This window comes from Diabrotica undecimpunctata, chromosome 4, assembly GCF_040954645.1.
Source record: "Diabrotica undecimpunctata isolate CICGRU chromosome 4, icDiaUnde3, whole genome shotgun sequence".
Taxonomy (NCBI): Eukaryota; Metazoa; Arthropoda; class Insecta; order Coleoptera; family Chrysomelidae; genus Diabrotica; species Diabrotica undecimpunctata.
In genome coordinates, this window is record NC_092806.1 from 74616773 (window position 1) to 74635525 (window position 18753).

The window sequence follows — 18753 nt, forward strand, 5'->3', positions numbered from 1 at the left end:
GGAAGAAAATGCTGGACATATCGAAAATCTACTTTAACAAAAAGTTTATTGTTAATCGTTTAACTATTTCTTAATTTGGTTTGTTTTTTATTTTGACTTTAATATAATATAAAACGTAAATTGTCTGATGTAAAATCCTATAGCACTTTATTAATTATCTTTATAATATACCAGAAATTATTAACTTTAGTAAAAGATATGTCATACCAAAATTTAGAAGTATTGATGGTTTTGTCTATTTTTCCTTAGACAAAAAATTTTATAAAACAGTATTTATAGCAAATTAAATTGTTTACAACTTTATTCGCATAACTTTTAATCGAAAAATGGAAAATAAAAAAGTTATAAACAAAAATAACTAAAATCTTTGAACAAATCGTTTGGGCCTGAACAAACTCTTTTTCTGGTTATTTTAAAATAAAATGACATTAAATCGACCTTAATCTTAGTTTTTTTATTACACATTTTTTTATTCATATAATTTATTATTTTGTTAACATTCCTATGGTCTCTCTGTAGTGTAGTAGTCATCGTGATTCCTATGGCATCATTAGTTTCTTATCGACCTTTTTGCCAACCACCTATGAGGTATAGTCTGGAATTTTTGAACAAATTTTCTTTTGAGCCTTATACATTTTTTGCTGGTTATTTTGCAATAAAAACAACAGAGCAATATTATAGAGGGTTTTCAACGGATTTTTACTGCAAATGTGTTTAATTTCATTAATTTCTTTCGGTTTTACATCACTTCGAAATTGACCGCTTTCTTGAGTACTCATAAGAATGATAAAAATGAACCATTAGACTTAGTTTCCTGTTATATATTTTTGTATTCATACCTTTCTAAATCAATTTATCATGTTCTTAACATTTCTATGTTATTATTATTTGATTATCGACCCTTTTTGCCAACAAAAAATTTTCCTCGTCTCATGCGCTTGCGTCGCACGAAAAAGCACCAATCCACAGGGATAACGTTTAATAAGAGTACCGTACTAACTTTATCCCAAGACCAATTTCTTGGTAATGTAGAGAACCAAACAAACCTAATAGACCTTCACAAAACTGCTCTATCAGAAGTGGGTTTTAGTGTCGTCCAGACAGAATCTGATGCAGACACAGTCATCATCCGTTCTGCGCTTGCTATATTTCAGTCATTTGATTCTACAAGGGAAACAAAGACGATTCTCTGACAGCATGAGATACAAACGATTTGCCAAGACAGTGACCAAAAACTTATTTAACTTATCATTGCTTCCGTCAACACAAAAAACAGCTCGTTTCCAAAGTCTTAGAGTTTATTAGCAGAAAACACTGCGTTCCAGAAGTTTGGGGCTGGAAAAACGTAAAAAAATTTGGATACCAATCAAAACTTTCAAAACTCCAGCTCCCCCGAACTTCTAAAATAAATTTTCTGTAGATGCAAGGCAAACTGTGGAAGTATGAGTGGTTGCCAAAAAGCAGGCCTCAAATGCCCTGAAGTGTGCCTTAATTGTTCTGGTAAAACCTGCAGTAATATCATGGAAATATCAAAATATTAATCAAAAGCTTCTAAGAATTCGAAGATAAATTACCCACAATTACTCCAATTCTAACTCCCGTTCTTCTGCAAATATTCCTTTTCGATAGTGGATAGAAACGCAGCCTAGACTATCAAAGAAAATTATCAAACAGTAAAGCATATTTAAAATGTCCTTAATTATTCCTCTTAGAAAATTACTTTCACGCCACCTATGTCTCTATACGTTGCTAGATGCCTTAAAAATAACCCATAACCAACGAGCGATTTGTTATGCTGAGACTTTCTAAGAATAGCTGAGATGTTGGTCTTCTATGAAATAATCTTGCCTGTCGAGAGAAAGTAGAAGGTATAAAAAATAAGGCCACACCGGACTTGTCAATTAAGTACTATTTTCGCGTGGCACTCTTTGGCCAATACTCCCACTCTTTTTTATCCCTAGCTCTAAAAATTAAAAATCGAGTTCATTTTTGTTGTGGTTCCTGTTGCATGCGGTTGTCTTCATCAAACGGTGGTAAGTGTAATTTCAATTCACCATTATCCATCTATCTTCATACAGTGCTTCCTACATAAAATATTTTCTCCTTTGTCGTACAGGCGTCTTAAAATTCGATGACAATGAGTCACTTGTGTTTGCCGTTTTCTTTCCCCATCCATTCAGTTCAGTCTATTCTATTCCAGTCTAGTCTAGTGTGAGGATTGACCTGATGTGTTACCTGTACCTACATTAATTTGATGATTGATGTGCTGATTGAAGCCACTGTAATTCTTTACCTTACTTAAATCATTTTATCTTACACGATAAAAGTACGCAAGACTGCATACCTTGGACACATACTAAGAAATAATAAATATAGTCTTCTGCAGGTTATCATGCAGGGTAGAGTCGATGGCAAAAAGGGAATAGGTAGAAAGAGGAAGTCATGGCTGCGAAATATTCGAGACTAAACAAACATGACTGTAGACGAATTATTCCACGTTGCAAAAGACAGAGAAGCTTTTAAAAATGTGGTCGCCAACCTCCGTTAATGGGGACGGCATAGGGAGAAGAAGACTTAAATCATCTACGCCGCTTGAGACGTACCAATACACTTGTATCGAGGGGGCCAAGTGCCTTTACGTTCTATGAAAGAACGTTATTACCTGTGACTACCTGCCGTCAACTGTAAGTACAATACTTACAGTTGGCGGCAGGTAGTCACAGGTAATGATCCTTCAATTGTGAGTACCGATATATTTATGATCTTTAGCTCATCTCTGCTCCGATGCTACCTGAATCGTTAGGAATTGATTTATGACTCCAGTTCAGTGCCTTTACTTATTAATGGTTTGTTTATTTGAAATCCAACCGAACGAACTATTAATAGCATAAATCTATGTAAATATACATGCGATGTATGATCAGTTATCTGTATTTATACTTATTATAGATTTTATACACGTATTTGAGGTGATCACAATCAAACATTTCAGTAACTTCATGTTTACGTATTCTCAAAGCGTAAAAATCACTTATTTGTTTTATTTCGAGTTATATCAAATATTGACGTAGATACAATTATAATATTCCTTGCCTTTTTCTTATTCTTGAGGATACTAAATTACTCATAATTAGTTTTGAGAAAATATTATTCCTTGTATTTAATTATCTATTGTGTAGTAACTTATCTCGTGCTATTTAATGAAATTGTTATAGAGCATTTACTTTAACTATACCTCAATATAACCCTGTTGATGAACTATTCGCCTTTTATTTTTTTTAATATGTATATAGTATATATTTATGGTGTATCATGGTGTACCTCTTTCAGACATTGTTATTGATTGATATTACGATTTGATTTATTATTATAAACAATGTATATGTGGCGAAATATTAAGTGTGTACCGCGTAACCACAATAACTTTTCTCTCATAGTTTATTTTATTCTCACGTGATTATCTTAACCGTACTTTACCTTTCTCGTTATCTTATTTTATATGTCGAAGGTTTCCCTGTTCCTTCAAAAATAGGGTAATGCCAAATTATTGTCCTTCTCTTTTTCTTCTAACTTCTCTTCTCTTTATCTTCAGTACTCCACTAACTAATTCTTTGTATTTGAGCTGCAATAAGAACCCCGACCAAGATACCTCTACTTACTACCAATATTATCTTACTTATAAATTGTCTGTGGATTAAGCCTAATGGGAATACCACTTAAAAACGCGCATTCAAACTTTACCTCATAGATGGTCGGGAAAAAGTAGATAATAAACTACTCGTAATAATCACAGAACAATGTTAACAAAATAATAAATTGTATAAATAAAAAAATATATATATTTAGAAAATTTAATTTGCTACAAATAATATCCCATATAATTTTCTCTAGGATTGCTTCTTTACGAGATACAGCGCGAAAACTCTTGGCTTTACTTTTTCCTAGATGGCGACCGGGGGACAAGAATGGCGACCCTACAAACTTAAACTTAAGTTTATGCTAACCAACCCACATATCAAAAAAGGTAATTGCGTCCTCTCAAAAATGTAATCTCAATGTAACTTTTCAATTAACTGCAATGTTTTCTTCCTCTTTTGTGATATAGGCAAATTGCCCATTTTGTTCCCATTCCTGTTTATAATTTCGTTTTATCTCTTTCTTTCCAGGGCTAGTATAACTAGTATGTCCTCTACCGTTCTGCTAATGTGACAGGTTCATTTTCTTTTTCTTTCTTGTACCAATAAATTAATATTGTTTATTCTGCATAGTTCCTTATGTCATTAGTTTTTGTTCTGTCTAATAGGATTATGTCTTTCCGGTTATTCTTCTTCGTATTCTCATCTCATTTGTCCCCAAATATCTATGCTTGTGTCTGTACAAATACATTAATATTGTTTAATCTGCATAGGTTTCTCATGTCATTGCTTCTTGTTTTGTCTAATAGGCTTTTTCCGGTCATTCTTCGTAGTATTCTCATCTCATTTGTCTCCAAATATCTGTGCTTGTATCTAATCTTATTCCTGCTGTATATGTAATGACAGGCCTGATTACAGAATTGTTTATTTATGCTTGTTTGTCTAGTTCTAAGTGTCTGTTTCACCGTATTGTGTCATTGTAGCACCCTGCTTCTCCACTTGACTGTGTCACTGATCTCCTTACTTTCACTTCAATATTATTGTTGCTCAATAAGTTTATTCCCATATATTTAAATTTTAATACCTACTTGTTTTATCAGTTGGTTTGAATCTTTAGTTTTCACCTTATTGGTTCCTTTAAAAATACTAAACTTTTCATTATAAGTGATAAAATTTTCATAATAAATCGTTTGGCTTTGGTATTAAACTCGTGTAGTAATCTTTGGATATTATCTTCGATCAAAAACGCGTCATCAGCATCGCATATTATCTTTATGTCCTGGTTTGCCGTTTTGTCCGAGTATGTTTTTTTTTTATTTTACTAGCTTAAAAAATCTCAATATTATATTAAATATAAAAGATTAAATATTACAACTGGGCTTCCATGTCTGATTCCATTTGTAGTGTTTATAGATTCTTTTTTTTTTTCTATTTGAACTTTTACTTCGGTTCTGTTTCCTACATGTAGGTATTCTTTTTATAATATCCAGTAATATTTCAAATTCAAAAGTATAAACACTCAAAAGATACGGGAGGAGTGGACTTTTGGCTGGCACTGTATATGATGTGTGGCTGGCTGTATGACTAATGGTTCAACTTCCAACCATAAAAAACCGAATCAATAAATCACATTAAAGATAACTTAAAAATTGTAATTTATTAGTTATGACATTGATCTATAAAAATAATGTAATTATTAAATAACGTTTTACACATTTTTATAATTAATAGCACAATGTGTACACAGTTCAGTTTAACTTAGAACTCACTTAGGAATTTAAAATAATAAAACTAAGATTCATACTCGTGTTGTCGCTCATACCAGGTTTCACAAATTTAAATATTATCTAACAAAGATAATACAACTTTAAACCATATTATTTCACATATATAACTAAGTCCCAATCATAAAAATATAATATCTATCATAGAATATAAATATCTAAATGTCCTACCAACTATTAGAATATTAAAAATATCAAGATCATAGCTTTAAAAATAGTAAGTCTGAGTAGAATCTGAAAACATATGGATAATATAATATAATCAAATTATATGTGGCTGGATACCCACATATATATAAATGTATATAATATATATATATATATATATATATATATATATATATATATATATAATATATATATATATATATATATATATATAAATATATATATACCTATATATATAATATATATATATATATATATATATATATATTTATATAGATAGTAAGATAGTAAGATAGCAGAATAGTAAGATAGTAAGATAGTAAAATAGTAAGATACTAAGATACAAAGATTGTAAGATTGATTGTAAGATAGTAAGTTAGTAAGATAGCATGATAGTAAGATTGTAAGATAGTCTGATATTCAGAAAGTAAGATAGTAAGATACCAAGATAAAAAGATAGTAAGATAGTAGGATAGTAAGATAGTAAGATAGTAAGACAGTCAAATAGTAAGATACTAGGATACTAAGATTGTAAGATAGTAAGATAGAAAGATAGTAAGATTGTAAAATAGTCAGATAGTAAGATAGTACATAGTAAGATAGTATAATAGTAAGAAAGAAAGATAATAAAATAGTTAAATAGTAAGACAGTAAGATAGTAGGATAGTAAGATAGTATAATAGTAGGATAGTAAGACAGCAAAATAGTAAGAGTGTAACATAGTAAGGTCGTAAGATAGTAAGATTCTAAGATAGTAAGATATTAAGATACCTAGATAGAAAGATACAAATATGGTAGGGTAGTAGAATAGTAAGATAGTAAAATAGTAAGATAGTAAGATAGTAAGATACTAAGATAGTAAGATAGATAGTAACATAGAGAGATAGTAATATGGTAAGATAACGAGATCGGAAGAATAGAGTAAGATAAGAAGTAAATAAGATAAGAAGATACTAAGACATTAAGTAGGTAAGATAGCAAGATAGTGAGATGGTAAGATAATAAGATAGTAAAATTAAGATATAAGGATAGTAAGATAGTAAGATATTAAGATAGTAGGATAGTAAGACAGTAAGATTGTAAGATAGTTAGATAGTAAGATAGTAAAATAGTAAAATAGTAAGATAGTAAGATAGTAAGATAGTAAGATAGTAAGATAGTAAGATAGTAAGATAGTAAGATAGTAAGATAGTAAGATAGTAAGATAGTAAGATAGTAAGATAGTAAGATAGTAAGATAGTAAGATAGTAAGATAGTAAGATAGTAAGATAGTAAGATAGTAAGATAGTAAGATAGTAAGATAGTAAGATAGTAAGATAGTAAGATAGTAAGATAGTAAGATAGTAAGATAGTAAGATAGTAAGATGGTAAGATAGTAAGATAGTAAAATAGTAAGATAGTAAGATAGTAAGATAGTAAGATAGTAAGATAGTAAGATAGTAAGATAGTAAGATAGTAAGATAGTAAGATAGTAAGATAGTAAGATAGTAAGATAGTAAGATAGTAAGATAGTAAGATAGTAAGATAGTAAGATAGTAAGATAGTAAGATAGTAAGATAGTAAGATAGTAAGATAATAAGATAGTAACATAGCGAGATAGTAATATGGTAAGATAAAGAGATAGGAAGAATAGATTGAGATAACAAGTAAATAAGATAAAAAGATACTAAGACATTAAGATAGTAAAATAGTGAGATGGTAAGAAACTAAAATAGTAAGATAGTAAGATAGTAAGATAAGAGTAGGATAGTAAGACAGCAAAATAGTAAGAGAGTAACATAGTAAGATTGTAAGATAGTAAGATACAAATATGTTAAGATAGTAGAATAGTAAGATAATAAAATAGTCATATAGTAAGACAGAAGGTAGTAAGATAATAATAAAAGGTAGTAAGATAGTAGGATAATAAGATAGTAAGATTTTAAGGTAGTAAGTTACTAAGATAGTAATATACCTAGATATAAAAATACAAAGATGTTGGGGTAGTAGAATAGTAAGATAGTAAAATAGTAAGATAGTAGGATAGTAAGAGAGCAACATAGTGAGTTAGTAACATAGTAAGATAGTAAGATAATAAGATAGTAAGAAAAAAAGATAGTACGATTGAAAATAGTTAGATAGTAAGATAGTAGATACTAAGATAGTAAAATAGTTAGAAAGAAACATATAAAAATAGTTAAATAGTAAGATAGTAAGATAGTAGGATAGTAAGATATTAAGATTGTAAGAAAAAAATATAGTAAGATAGTATGATAGTACGATAGTAAGACAGCAAAATAGTAAGAGTGTAACATAGTAAGATAGTAAGATACCTAGATAGATAGATACAAAGATGGTAGGGTAGTAGATAGTAAGATAGTAAGATAGTAAGATAGTAAGATACCTAGATAGATAGATACAAAGATGGTAGGGTAGTAGATAGTAAGATAGTAAGATAGTAAGATAGTAAGATAGTAAGATAGTAAGATAGTAAGATAGTAAGATAGTAAGATAGTAAGATAGTAAGATAGTAAGATAGCAAGATAGTAAGATAGTAAGATAGTAAGATAGTAAGATAGTAAGATAGTAAGATAGTAAGATAGTAAGATAGTAAGATAGTAAAATAGTAAGATAGTAAGATAGTAAGATAGTAAGATAATAATAGGATAGTAAGACAGCATAGTTAATCAAAACACAGTAAGATCGTAAGATAGTAAGATTCGAAGATAGTAAGGTACTAAGATAATAAAATACCTAGATAGTAAGATACAAATATGGTTAGGATAGTAGAATAGTAAGATAGTAAAATGGTAAGATAGTAAATAGGAGTTAGAAAGATAGTAAGATAGTAAGATAGTAAGATAGTAAGATAGTAAGATAGTAAGATAGTAAGATAGTAAGATAGTAAGATAGTAAGATAGTAAAATAGTAAGATAGTAAGATAGTAAGATAGTAAGATAGTAAGATAGTAAGATAGTAAGATAGTAAGATAGTAAGATAGTAAGATAGTAAGATAGTAAGATAAGAAAGATAGTAAGATAGTAAGATAGTAAGATAGTAAGATAATAAGATAGTAACATAGTGAGATAGTAATATGGTAAGATAAAGAGATAGGAAGAATAGATTGAGATAACAAGTAAATAAGATAAAAAGATACTAAGACATTAAGATAGTAAAATAGTGAGATGGTAAGATAGTAAAATAGTAAGATAGTAAGATAGTAAGATAAGAGTAGGATAGTAAGACAGCAAAACAGTAAGAGAGTAACATAGTAAGATCGTAAGATAGTAAGATTTTAAGGTATTAAGTTACTAAGATAGTAAGATACCTAGATATAAAGATACAAAGATGGTAGGGTAGTAGAATAGTAAGATAGTAAAATAGTAAGATAGTAGGATAGTAAGAGAGCAACATAGTGAGTTAGTTACATAGTAAGATAGAAAGATATTAAGATAGTAAGATATTAAGATAGCAAGATGGTAACGTAAGACGGTAACATGGTGTGATAGTAAAGTAGTAGGATAGTAGAACAGTAAAATAGAGAGATAGCAGGATAGTAGGATAGTATGTCAGTAAGGTAGTAACATAAGTAAAGAAAGTAATATGGTTAGTTAAATTATGGTAAATAGAAGTATAGTGAGATGATTATAACAGGATAGTCTGCTATTTCTTAGGCCTACAGTATACCAGGAACGTAAGAGTGGTAGTGGTACGCTTCGACTGTGTATTTTTATATCTGATTTTTACCTTAAGTACTCATGTTATTCAAGTCGTCCTGGAGCCTGTATATATTGCTAGAGCCGACCTTCTGCGTGAAGTCAGGTACTCTACCGCCTGAGCTATTCGGCCCAGAGAAAGTAAGTAATTATCAATCAAAAAAGTTAACTTTTTTTTTACCTGTAGGATATTTCACAGTCTGAGATAAACACGATAAGTTAAGATGGTATAATAATAGGAGTCATGATATTGTAAAATATTAAAATATTTAGAGAGTAATGTACGAAAATAGAAAGTTATCAATAATTACATATATAAGATTAAAGATAGGAAGAAAATTAAATGACAAAATGTTAGTAATGTAGTCACATCTCCTTTAAGAGAAGGAGAGGGAGAGGAAGAGAAATGTTAAGATACAAGAAATATATACACATATATATATATATATATATATATATATATATATATATATATATATATATATATATATATATATATATATCTATATATATATATATATATATATATATATATATATATATATATATATATAATAATAGGTGAACATCATTTCTAAGAATTCCTTTCATGATTGATTGAAAGATATGATATGATATATAATGATAATTCAATATTAAAAATATTTTAAAGCTATATCTGAATATAAGTATAATTTAAGAAACAATAGTCGCAATATGAATCTAGAGTTTATACATATTATACATTAAATTTAAGTATAGCTAAAGTTAATTACTAATATTCTTCATATTGGGTAGATGGCTGCGGTGACGGCCGTCTCTGTTGGAGGGAAATATTAATTTCTTCTGGAGATCTGTATACCTGCTGAGGTCTCAAAGTTGTGGGTGAAACATATTGGAACCGTGGTTGTCCAGTTACGCGAATCTAAAACATTAAATAAAAAAAAAATTAATAATAGAATTTTTTTGAACTGGAAATATTTTTGGTACTGTTCACTGTAAAATTCACTGTTACTTTGGATATATAACGAGCAAAGATTTTAATCAAATTTATATCAAGTGCCAGATAATTTATGCATAAAATCAAAGCTCTGTTATATGGACGTGAAAGATTGTAATGACACAAAGTATAAATTATTTATACAGTCAGTTTTACACACACCGTCTGTGGTGAGAAATTGAGATATTAAGATATTAAAGATTTAAAAAATCCCGAAGTAATATTTTACTTTGCGTTATTGTTTTAATTGGAATTGTTTTCAACCAAAATCGGGAACACAAGTAGTGTGTCAAGTTTAACAAAATACAATGCACAACGAAGCTGACCGATATCGTCATAGGTGAAAACCTTATTTAGAAGGGATGATGTGATGTGAAATTGAGATATTAAGATATTAAAGATTCATAAAAAGTCCCGAAGTAATGGTATACATTGCGTTATTGTTTTAATTAGAATTGTTTTTAATCAGAATCAGGGACACACGTAGTGAGTCAAGTTTAACAAAATATCTGAGCTTGCAAACTTGCAAAACCCAAGCGTGGCCTTGCTTACACATGCACAGCAAAGCCGACCGATATGGTCATAGGTGGTATGGTAAGAAAATATAAACGGAGTTCAGAATAATATTGGTTCGTTAGTCAATTACAATAGTTTATTTATTCAAATTATAGTTACTCGTAAGCTGTAAATTATATATTTAGTAATGTCAACGATAAGCTATTCCGTAATACATTTTTGAACATAAACATTTTTGCTGATAATATTCTAGGATGTTTAAGTTTTCGACGGAATTTACTTCACAGCCAAGTAAGACTCCAACACTGGGGTTACTGGTCATGAGGCAAAGTGCCACTACGTATATCGTGTGCTATACTATGCAGTTAAATTATGAAAGTTGAATCGATAAAAGACGATGAGAAAATTTTAGATCTTTGAGTTGTGGATTAAAAAAAGAATTTTATACATTCTAAGATCTCATGGGTCGATCACGTTATGAAAATTAAAGTTTTAAAAAGGAATAAAAAAAGAAAAGAAGTTAAATGAAGAAAAAAAATAAACTTTAATATATTGGACATATAATAGATAAAAAGAAATATAATATTTTGTGGCTTATAATCCAAGGCCATAGAGACAATATAAGACAGAAGGAGTATGTGAAGCAGACATGTTGGAAGAGGAACCCAATACAAGAGAATTATACGGTTGCACCTCAAAAAAACTTCTAAATAAGCTTTATCTAAATGAATGGCTATGATAGTTGCCAATCTCTCTAATCGAGATGACACTTGCAAATGAGGATCACTTCCAATAAAATTAAAAGTTGCCAATACCTTTGTTATTGTAATTTTATCAATCAAGATCAAATAGAGAAGTGAAAAATCTTGTAACTATAGCATAAAATGTTTTCTGGAGAAGTAAATGCGAAGTGCTTATTAAAAATGTAGGGTTAACAAGATCAAGAGAAATATGGAAAACGGTAAAAAGCCTGAGAACAACCAAAAAAGAAGTAAGAAGATTGGATTTAAAAGAAGAAAGATCTTGTATCGAACATTACTCACAACTTCTGACTGAAACAAGATCGCAGAAACAAGATCGATTCACGAACACCATTACAACAACATATGAAGTAGAATACGATGAAGATGATGAAATAACAATACAGGAAGTCGAAGATGCAATACGAAATATAAAAAACCAAAGAGAATGTGGACCACAAGGTACACCGAACGAATTACTTAAACACAGCCCACAAGTACTACAAAAATTACTAGCGTATGTTTTTACCTTATTTCATAAAGAATATGACTTACCGCCAAACTGGACAAAAACACATATTAGCTATATCTACAAAAAAGGAGATAGAACGAATTGTTCAAACTACAGATGGCTAAGTGACATAAATTCACTCTCTGTGAAAAAAATAATAAAAAATAAAATTGAAAACGAGATGAAAGCTGTAGAGAAACAAAATGGCCTTTATGCAGGCAGATCCTGTACGGACGATATATTTTCTCTAAAGAAAGTTATTGAAAAATAGCTTCAACCTTTTTACTCACATAGTTTTAGAAAGAAAGGAATAAACAAAAAAATATATATAAAAACAGTAAAACAGCTTTACAAAAATATGACGGTAAACATTAAAACTGTAATCAAATTAACCAGAGAAATTCCCATTGGTAAGGGTCTAAAGCAAGGCTGTTATATAGCAACTACACTCTTCAAATTACATATATCTGAACGCTCTCAGTATGGAAAACAAAATGCTGTAATATGCGCATCCCAATCGAAGACGAAATATTGTACACGATACACTTCGCTGACGATCAAGCCATTCTATCTAAAGACTAGAGCGATCAGCGATATAGACTTTATGGTTAAACAACTGGAAGAGGAGTACGCAAAGTGGGGCCTTACAATTAATATACAAAAAAAACGAGTTTTAAATTGAAGGAAAAAAATCAGAAAGCCTACAAATTGAAATGGGAAATAGCAACTGAAATCTTGAACTACTTGAGAGTCGAAATAACAAGGAGTAACGACGCAATACATTCCAGAATTGGTCAAGCTAAATAAGACACTAGACAGCTACATGAACTTATTTCATAGCCTTTTTTAATATAACGAATAGGATAAGTTAGTAATTGTTTGTGTTAAAAGTATATTTTTGTATGAGTATTCTTATTAAATATGAATCTGACTAAAAAAATGACACTAAAAATAAAAAAATTGGTTAGTTCAAAAGACCTTTTTAACATGAGTGAGTAATGAACAATAATGACTAGATGACATACTCTACTTTTTAACAATAATTATTTAGCGAAGCTAAGACGTAAAACAAACATATATATATATATATATATATATATATATATATATATATATATATATATATATATATATATATATATATATATATATATCTACTTCATCTAATTTACTTACCGTTGCACGTCATCCGCATCATAGCCCTTGAGGTCACATGATACCAACACGAAATATTTAGGCGGTAGGTGTGTTCTTTTTTAGAATCACTATGCCAAGTACACTGGCATTACAGCCACGAGATATATTTTATTATATACGCGTAGAAATAATATTTAAAGATTTCTATTAATGTTAACTTAAAGCAATACACAATACTATGTTTCATTTAATTTGTATAAATGCATTATAAAGCATTTTTATGAAGAACATTTGTTCGGAACACACTCTAACTGTAATCGAAGGAAGGTGATATTTTGGCATAAATTGGTAACACTTATTTGACAGTTGCGGTGTTGACTATTGTTAATAAGTAATGAAAAAAGTGTTTTTTTTTTTGTTTAAGTATTTCATTTTACATCTTTATACGACGCCTACAAGCGACTTAAATTGTTTTTAACAAGATTATTTTTTAACTCTTGTTCTGTTTCTATTTATTTACATTAAATATTAATTTGTTTTGTTGTAATAATCCTTAATAATAATGAATAATCCACTTTTGCAATAAATATGTGACCTATTTGATTTAAAATGGATTCAGGATTTTTTTATACTTTGGCAACTATGTCAACTTCGATCTCTGTCAATGATAATGACGTGCAACGGTAAGTAAATTAGATAGACTCTATAATAAAATAATATTGAAATGTCCAAATTTTATCATTGTTATCCTGATAAATTCTAAACATTAAACACGAAGAATACAAAAATGTGATCTTAATAATTGTAATATTCACTTACCGAGTGTTGATGTTGCACTGGAGCATCGTCGTCTTCGTTATACCTTGTTCTGTATTGTTCGGGATAATATCTATCCGAATATCTTAAAGTTATGTTAGGTTTTTGCTGATATTCCTCAAGATTTACTGGTTTGTATAAGAAATCGTTAACAAAATGGTAGTCGGATGATTTTTCGCAAATGTTGTCTCCCCCTGGAGGCATGCAAATCAAATGTACCTATAAATAAATTTATTATCGTTTTACTAAATACCTAAGATACGTATATAAAATATATTTTAAGATATTTATCTATCTTATCGTACTTGCAAGAAAAATAATTTTTTATGCCCAATGATAGCCATATAGTAATTGAATAGAATACTAAAAAATACCATGCTATATCTTTTACGCTAGATTACCAACAATAATGTTATACTAATAATAAATAGAAACAAATATATTTATTTTTATCTATTTGCCTTAAACATATTAAAACATGGAGTAAATTATCTGGACTAAATATCTCTGATTCCAAAACTAAATTATGTATTTTTATAAATAAACAAAAATAAATACCCAACCACATCTTAATAAACAATGTCTCCTATCCAGTGCAAAGTTATGTTAAATATTTGGGTATTACTCTTGATAGACAGCTTTTCTGTAAAGAACATATAGATAACATAGTTAAAAAAAAACAAAAAAGGAATAAATCTTCTTCGATTCGTATCACACTTACGATGGGGAGCAGATCCAAATATTTTTCTAAAGCTATTTTCTTGTGGCATTTTAAAGTAATTACTATGTAAATGGGAATAAGGCACAATTAAAGGTTAAAGTAAGTTTATTGACGTTTCAATTTCCACTTCGGAAATCGTTATCAAAATACAATAAATGTTTGTATTCATAGAAAAGTTAAAAGAAATTTTAATTATGTAAATTAATTTCTCATGGTTATTAGTGCTTCACATCTCACTTCTGTATTGCATTTAAATTTATAGAAGCCAATTGGAAATAAAACCCAAGTTTAAAAAAACACACAATTTATTGACATATGAAAAAAACAGAAATATGGAATATACCGAAGCAAAAAATTACACAAATTAAGTATTGGTAAATGAAAAAAGTATAATATATATTATTATCTGATCAGATCTATAAACCTATTCTTAATGACAGTATTATTTCCTATCCTTTAATTAATAATATTGATAATTGATTTTCAAAATGTCTGCAATAAAATATGTGTGACAGTTTTCTTGTTTAAAAAAATATACTACATGGAAAAACTGACTTTGTAACCAAGTTTTTCTTCTAAAATTTGTCAATATAAATTACAATGAAAACCGCAATCGATTGTCTTCTTCGGACCAAAATCAGGATCATAAAATTCTCGACCACGTCTGAGGAATGCAAATAACGTTTGCCTTTTTCATACTTCTCCAGGATACGTAGAGCAAACACTTTCACTCAACTTTTTTCTTCTTAATCTATTAAATTACCTTTGGTAAAAATTCACTGTTTCTCAACTTTGACAAACCACACTTTTCAAAAATTTGTTCTAAGGTGCTCGTCTTTCGCCTGTTTCAAAAATTTTTACAAAAATTTTCGTGTAAATGATAAAGGCAAAATTAATCAATCTCTTCTAAGAAATTATCGAAAAGCCATTGTCAATCAAAATTCCTGTTCCGTTCGAAAAACATAATATTCTCCTATCAACCTACAGGAAGCGTCGACAAAAATTACGATTATTAATCTTCCTATAAACCACACCGAGAAAATCTTAGTAATCCGCACTGCACATTGTTCTTTTCTTTTCTTTGAATCAACAATCCTAAATTACATTTTAAAGTTACCTATCTAAAAATATACAGTTGTTTTCTAACTGTTGTTGAAATGGTTGTTACCTCTCAGGGCCTAAGGACTATTTTTCGAGTTGGGAAATTGTACGTTGCCTTAAAACATCCTTTATCATCGACCTAGTGCCTTAAGAATTATAATGTTCGTTACTCTAATTATGTAATTTAATGTTCATCTGACCTGATTATGTGGCTAGTTCCACCTTCTTTATAGACGTTTTTCAGTGAACGTGAACTAAAAGGTACCTTATAAGGTATTGTAAAAAGCCTATGAATTTCCAGACAAAATATGTTCAAAATGCAGCAAGTCATTTATTTATTATAGAGAATAAATTGTAGCAAAAGAAATAAAAAATAAACGAAATAAGAAAATGACATTAACTAAATAGCCGCAAAAAACAAAACTGCAGGAATTATAAAAAAAACGGAAATAGAGAAGAGATTTACAATCAAGTCGTGGCTGAACTCTACGAATTTCACAGTAATACTGACCATATGTTTACTCGTTGTAATTTCGAAGCTACACCAGAAGCTATTATTAAAAATAACTTCTCATGAGCTAAAGATCTAACTCCATCACACTAATTTAAATTTAGAGAAGACCATCCCAATACAGAGTAAGTCCATAGAACAAACTACATAATAAAGAAAAATTTAGAACAGAAGTAAGTATGCACCCTTGCCTTCCTTTAAGTGGTGCAAGCTTTTGACAAAGTACGGCACAAAATTCTTAAATTTAAATTAAACAAGATTTTGGCCAGAAAAATACACAGAATTTTTAAAATTATACACTTCGAGTATGGAAATAAATTTTACTTTACTTAAGTAAAAGAAGTTAATGCTGGAATACCTTAATGGAGTATGTTTGGACCAACCCTGTAGATATTATATACTAGTGATATCCCTAAGTCGGTTGATAACACGATAGCTACCGTCGCTAATGATAAGTAATTTGTAGTGCAGTTCTTAGGTCAACATTATGAATAAGCAACCAGAAAACTGCAGTTTTCTGTTAACACAATTCTGGACTAAATGTTGTCAAATTGTTGCAAAGAAAATCCACCAAGTGCATTTCCATAAAACTATTATATTACAGTATGTACAATAAAATAATCTTAAAAAACAGACAATAAAACATGTATGCACATATGGTATTCAGCTGTGAAGTTGTGTCAGTAAGAGTAATTTAGATGGCATCTAACGATATTAAAATAAAGTTCTAAGAAGCATTATTCTGAAGCTATTTTCTTGCGGCATCTTAATGCAATTTACTATTTTTGTTGGGAATAAGCCACAATTTTACTTTAAAAAGCGTTTCGATTTCCTCTTCAGACATCGTTTTCATATTACAAAACATTAAATAAATTAAACTAATTTTGTTTTACTTGGTAAAAAATTCTGCTAATAATTTGATTTTATCTGACTTATTCATATTGATAATTCAGACACATACTATTCATTTTAAAGTAGATGACTTTAAAATAATAGTGTAAATATTTTTGAGTTGAGTTTCTAGGACGACTTTTTTGGAAGTTCATTCGATTACATGAAATCAACTTTAACCTGAAAATATCCGTCAGAAAAAACATAGCATGCGATTTCTTTTTAAACAAACAACCACAGGCAATGATGTCAGTAAAATGCTCCTTTTAGTGATCTTATAGTAAATCATGAGAAAAAACCTTATGATTTTTTATTTAGTAGTATTTGGTCTTACATTTAGTTTACTCCCAATATTAACACCAAACTCTGATTTTATATGTATGTTATTTTAAAACATATATATATATATATATATATATATATATATATATATATATATATATATATATATATATATATATATAAATATATATATATATATATATATATATATATATATATATATATATATATATATATATATATATATATATATTTACATATATGTGTATCCTCGATATGTTATTGACTTACTAATAGTGGTTTTCTATTGGTTTCGCCTTTATTTTTAATATACAGTAGACTCCCTCTATAACGAGAACTGAAATTGCAGACTAATTACCTCGTTATAAGCCGATCTCGTTATATCAGACAACAATAATACTGTGCATACATATGAATATGTAGTTTGCTAAAACATTAACTTCCTATAGTGAAGCCATTCGTAGCAATACGAGCTGCTAATAAATATTGTTTTATAATATGTATAAAGCGTATTTTGAAGGATAACTTTACTATTGCTTCTGCAATTGGAAAAAGTCATGTCATATTTGACTGCTTTAAATTGTCCAGTATCATTCTATCTATCATATTTTCTAAAGATGTGAAAAAGTTATATTTATTGTAAAGAAGTTTATTCCGGGGGCAGTTAAGTTTATTGCGGGGCAGTTAAAATGGGTATTTATTTATAACCACGGCCGAGTCAAAAACGTAAAAAAATACGTTTTTCGATCTTATTTTCTCTCGTTATAACCAAATTTTCCACGCTATAGAGGGTTATAGTTCAATAGAAATTTCACGGGACATCTAATGTACCTCGTTATAAGCTAAACCTCGTAATAACCGTGTTCATTATAGAGGGAGTATACTGTAATATTAATGTTTACTTATTTTGACTTTGTTCCTTATTCGGTTTAGTTTCAGATAGAATAGATCTCAAGCTGTTTGTTGTTTTAAATGTTGAATTTATTTCTTATCTTTTTAAGATTTTCCGATAATCGTCTTATTTATGGGATTGTTATTTTCCTCGTATTTTTTCTTATGCATGTTGCATGATCCAAGTTTTTCGGAAATCAGGAAATGTTACTTTGTAGTTTCACTATTATCTGGTCCAAAACTAACAAGAATAAATAGGGACTAAGCGCCGAGCCATGGAGCAATCCTACTGCCACATGAAATTTATCACTCCCTCTCACTCTCGTCCTAATACTGGTTGTGACTTCCTAGTAC

The 18753-nt window shown here is 29.1% G+C and overlaps 1 protein-coding gene across 2 annotated transcripts in view; it reads right to left on the minus strand.

Annotated features, from left to right (window-relative positions):
• Window positions 1-9820: 9820 nt before the first annotated feature.
• LOC140439684 (uncharacterized) overlaps window positions 9821-18753 on the minus strand; it is an 81152-nt gene continuing 72219 nt past the window's right edge. For both annotated transcript variants that reach the window (XM_072529763.1, XM_072529762.1), the window contains exons 5-6: window positions 13985-14200; window positions 9821-10186 (exon numbers count right to left, since the gene is read on the minus strand). In XM_072529763.1, coding sequence (XP_072385864.1) covers window positions 10037-10186; window positions 13985-14200 — 366 coding nt within the window. In that variant the 3' untranslated portion in view covers window positions 9821-10036. The remainder of the gene's footprint in view (window positions 10187-13984; window positions 14201-18753) is intronic.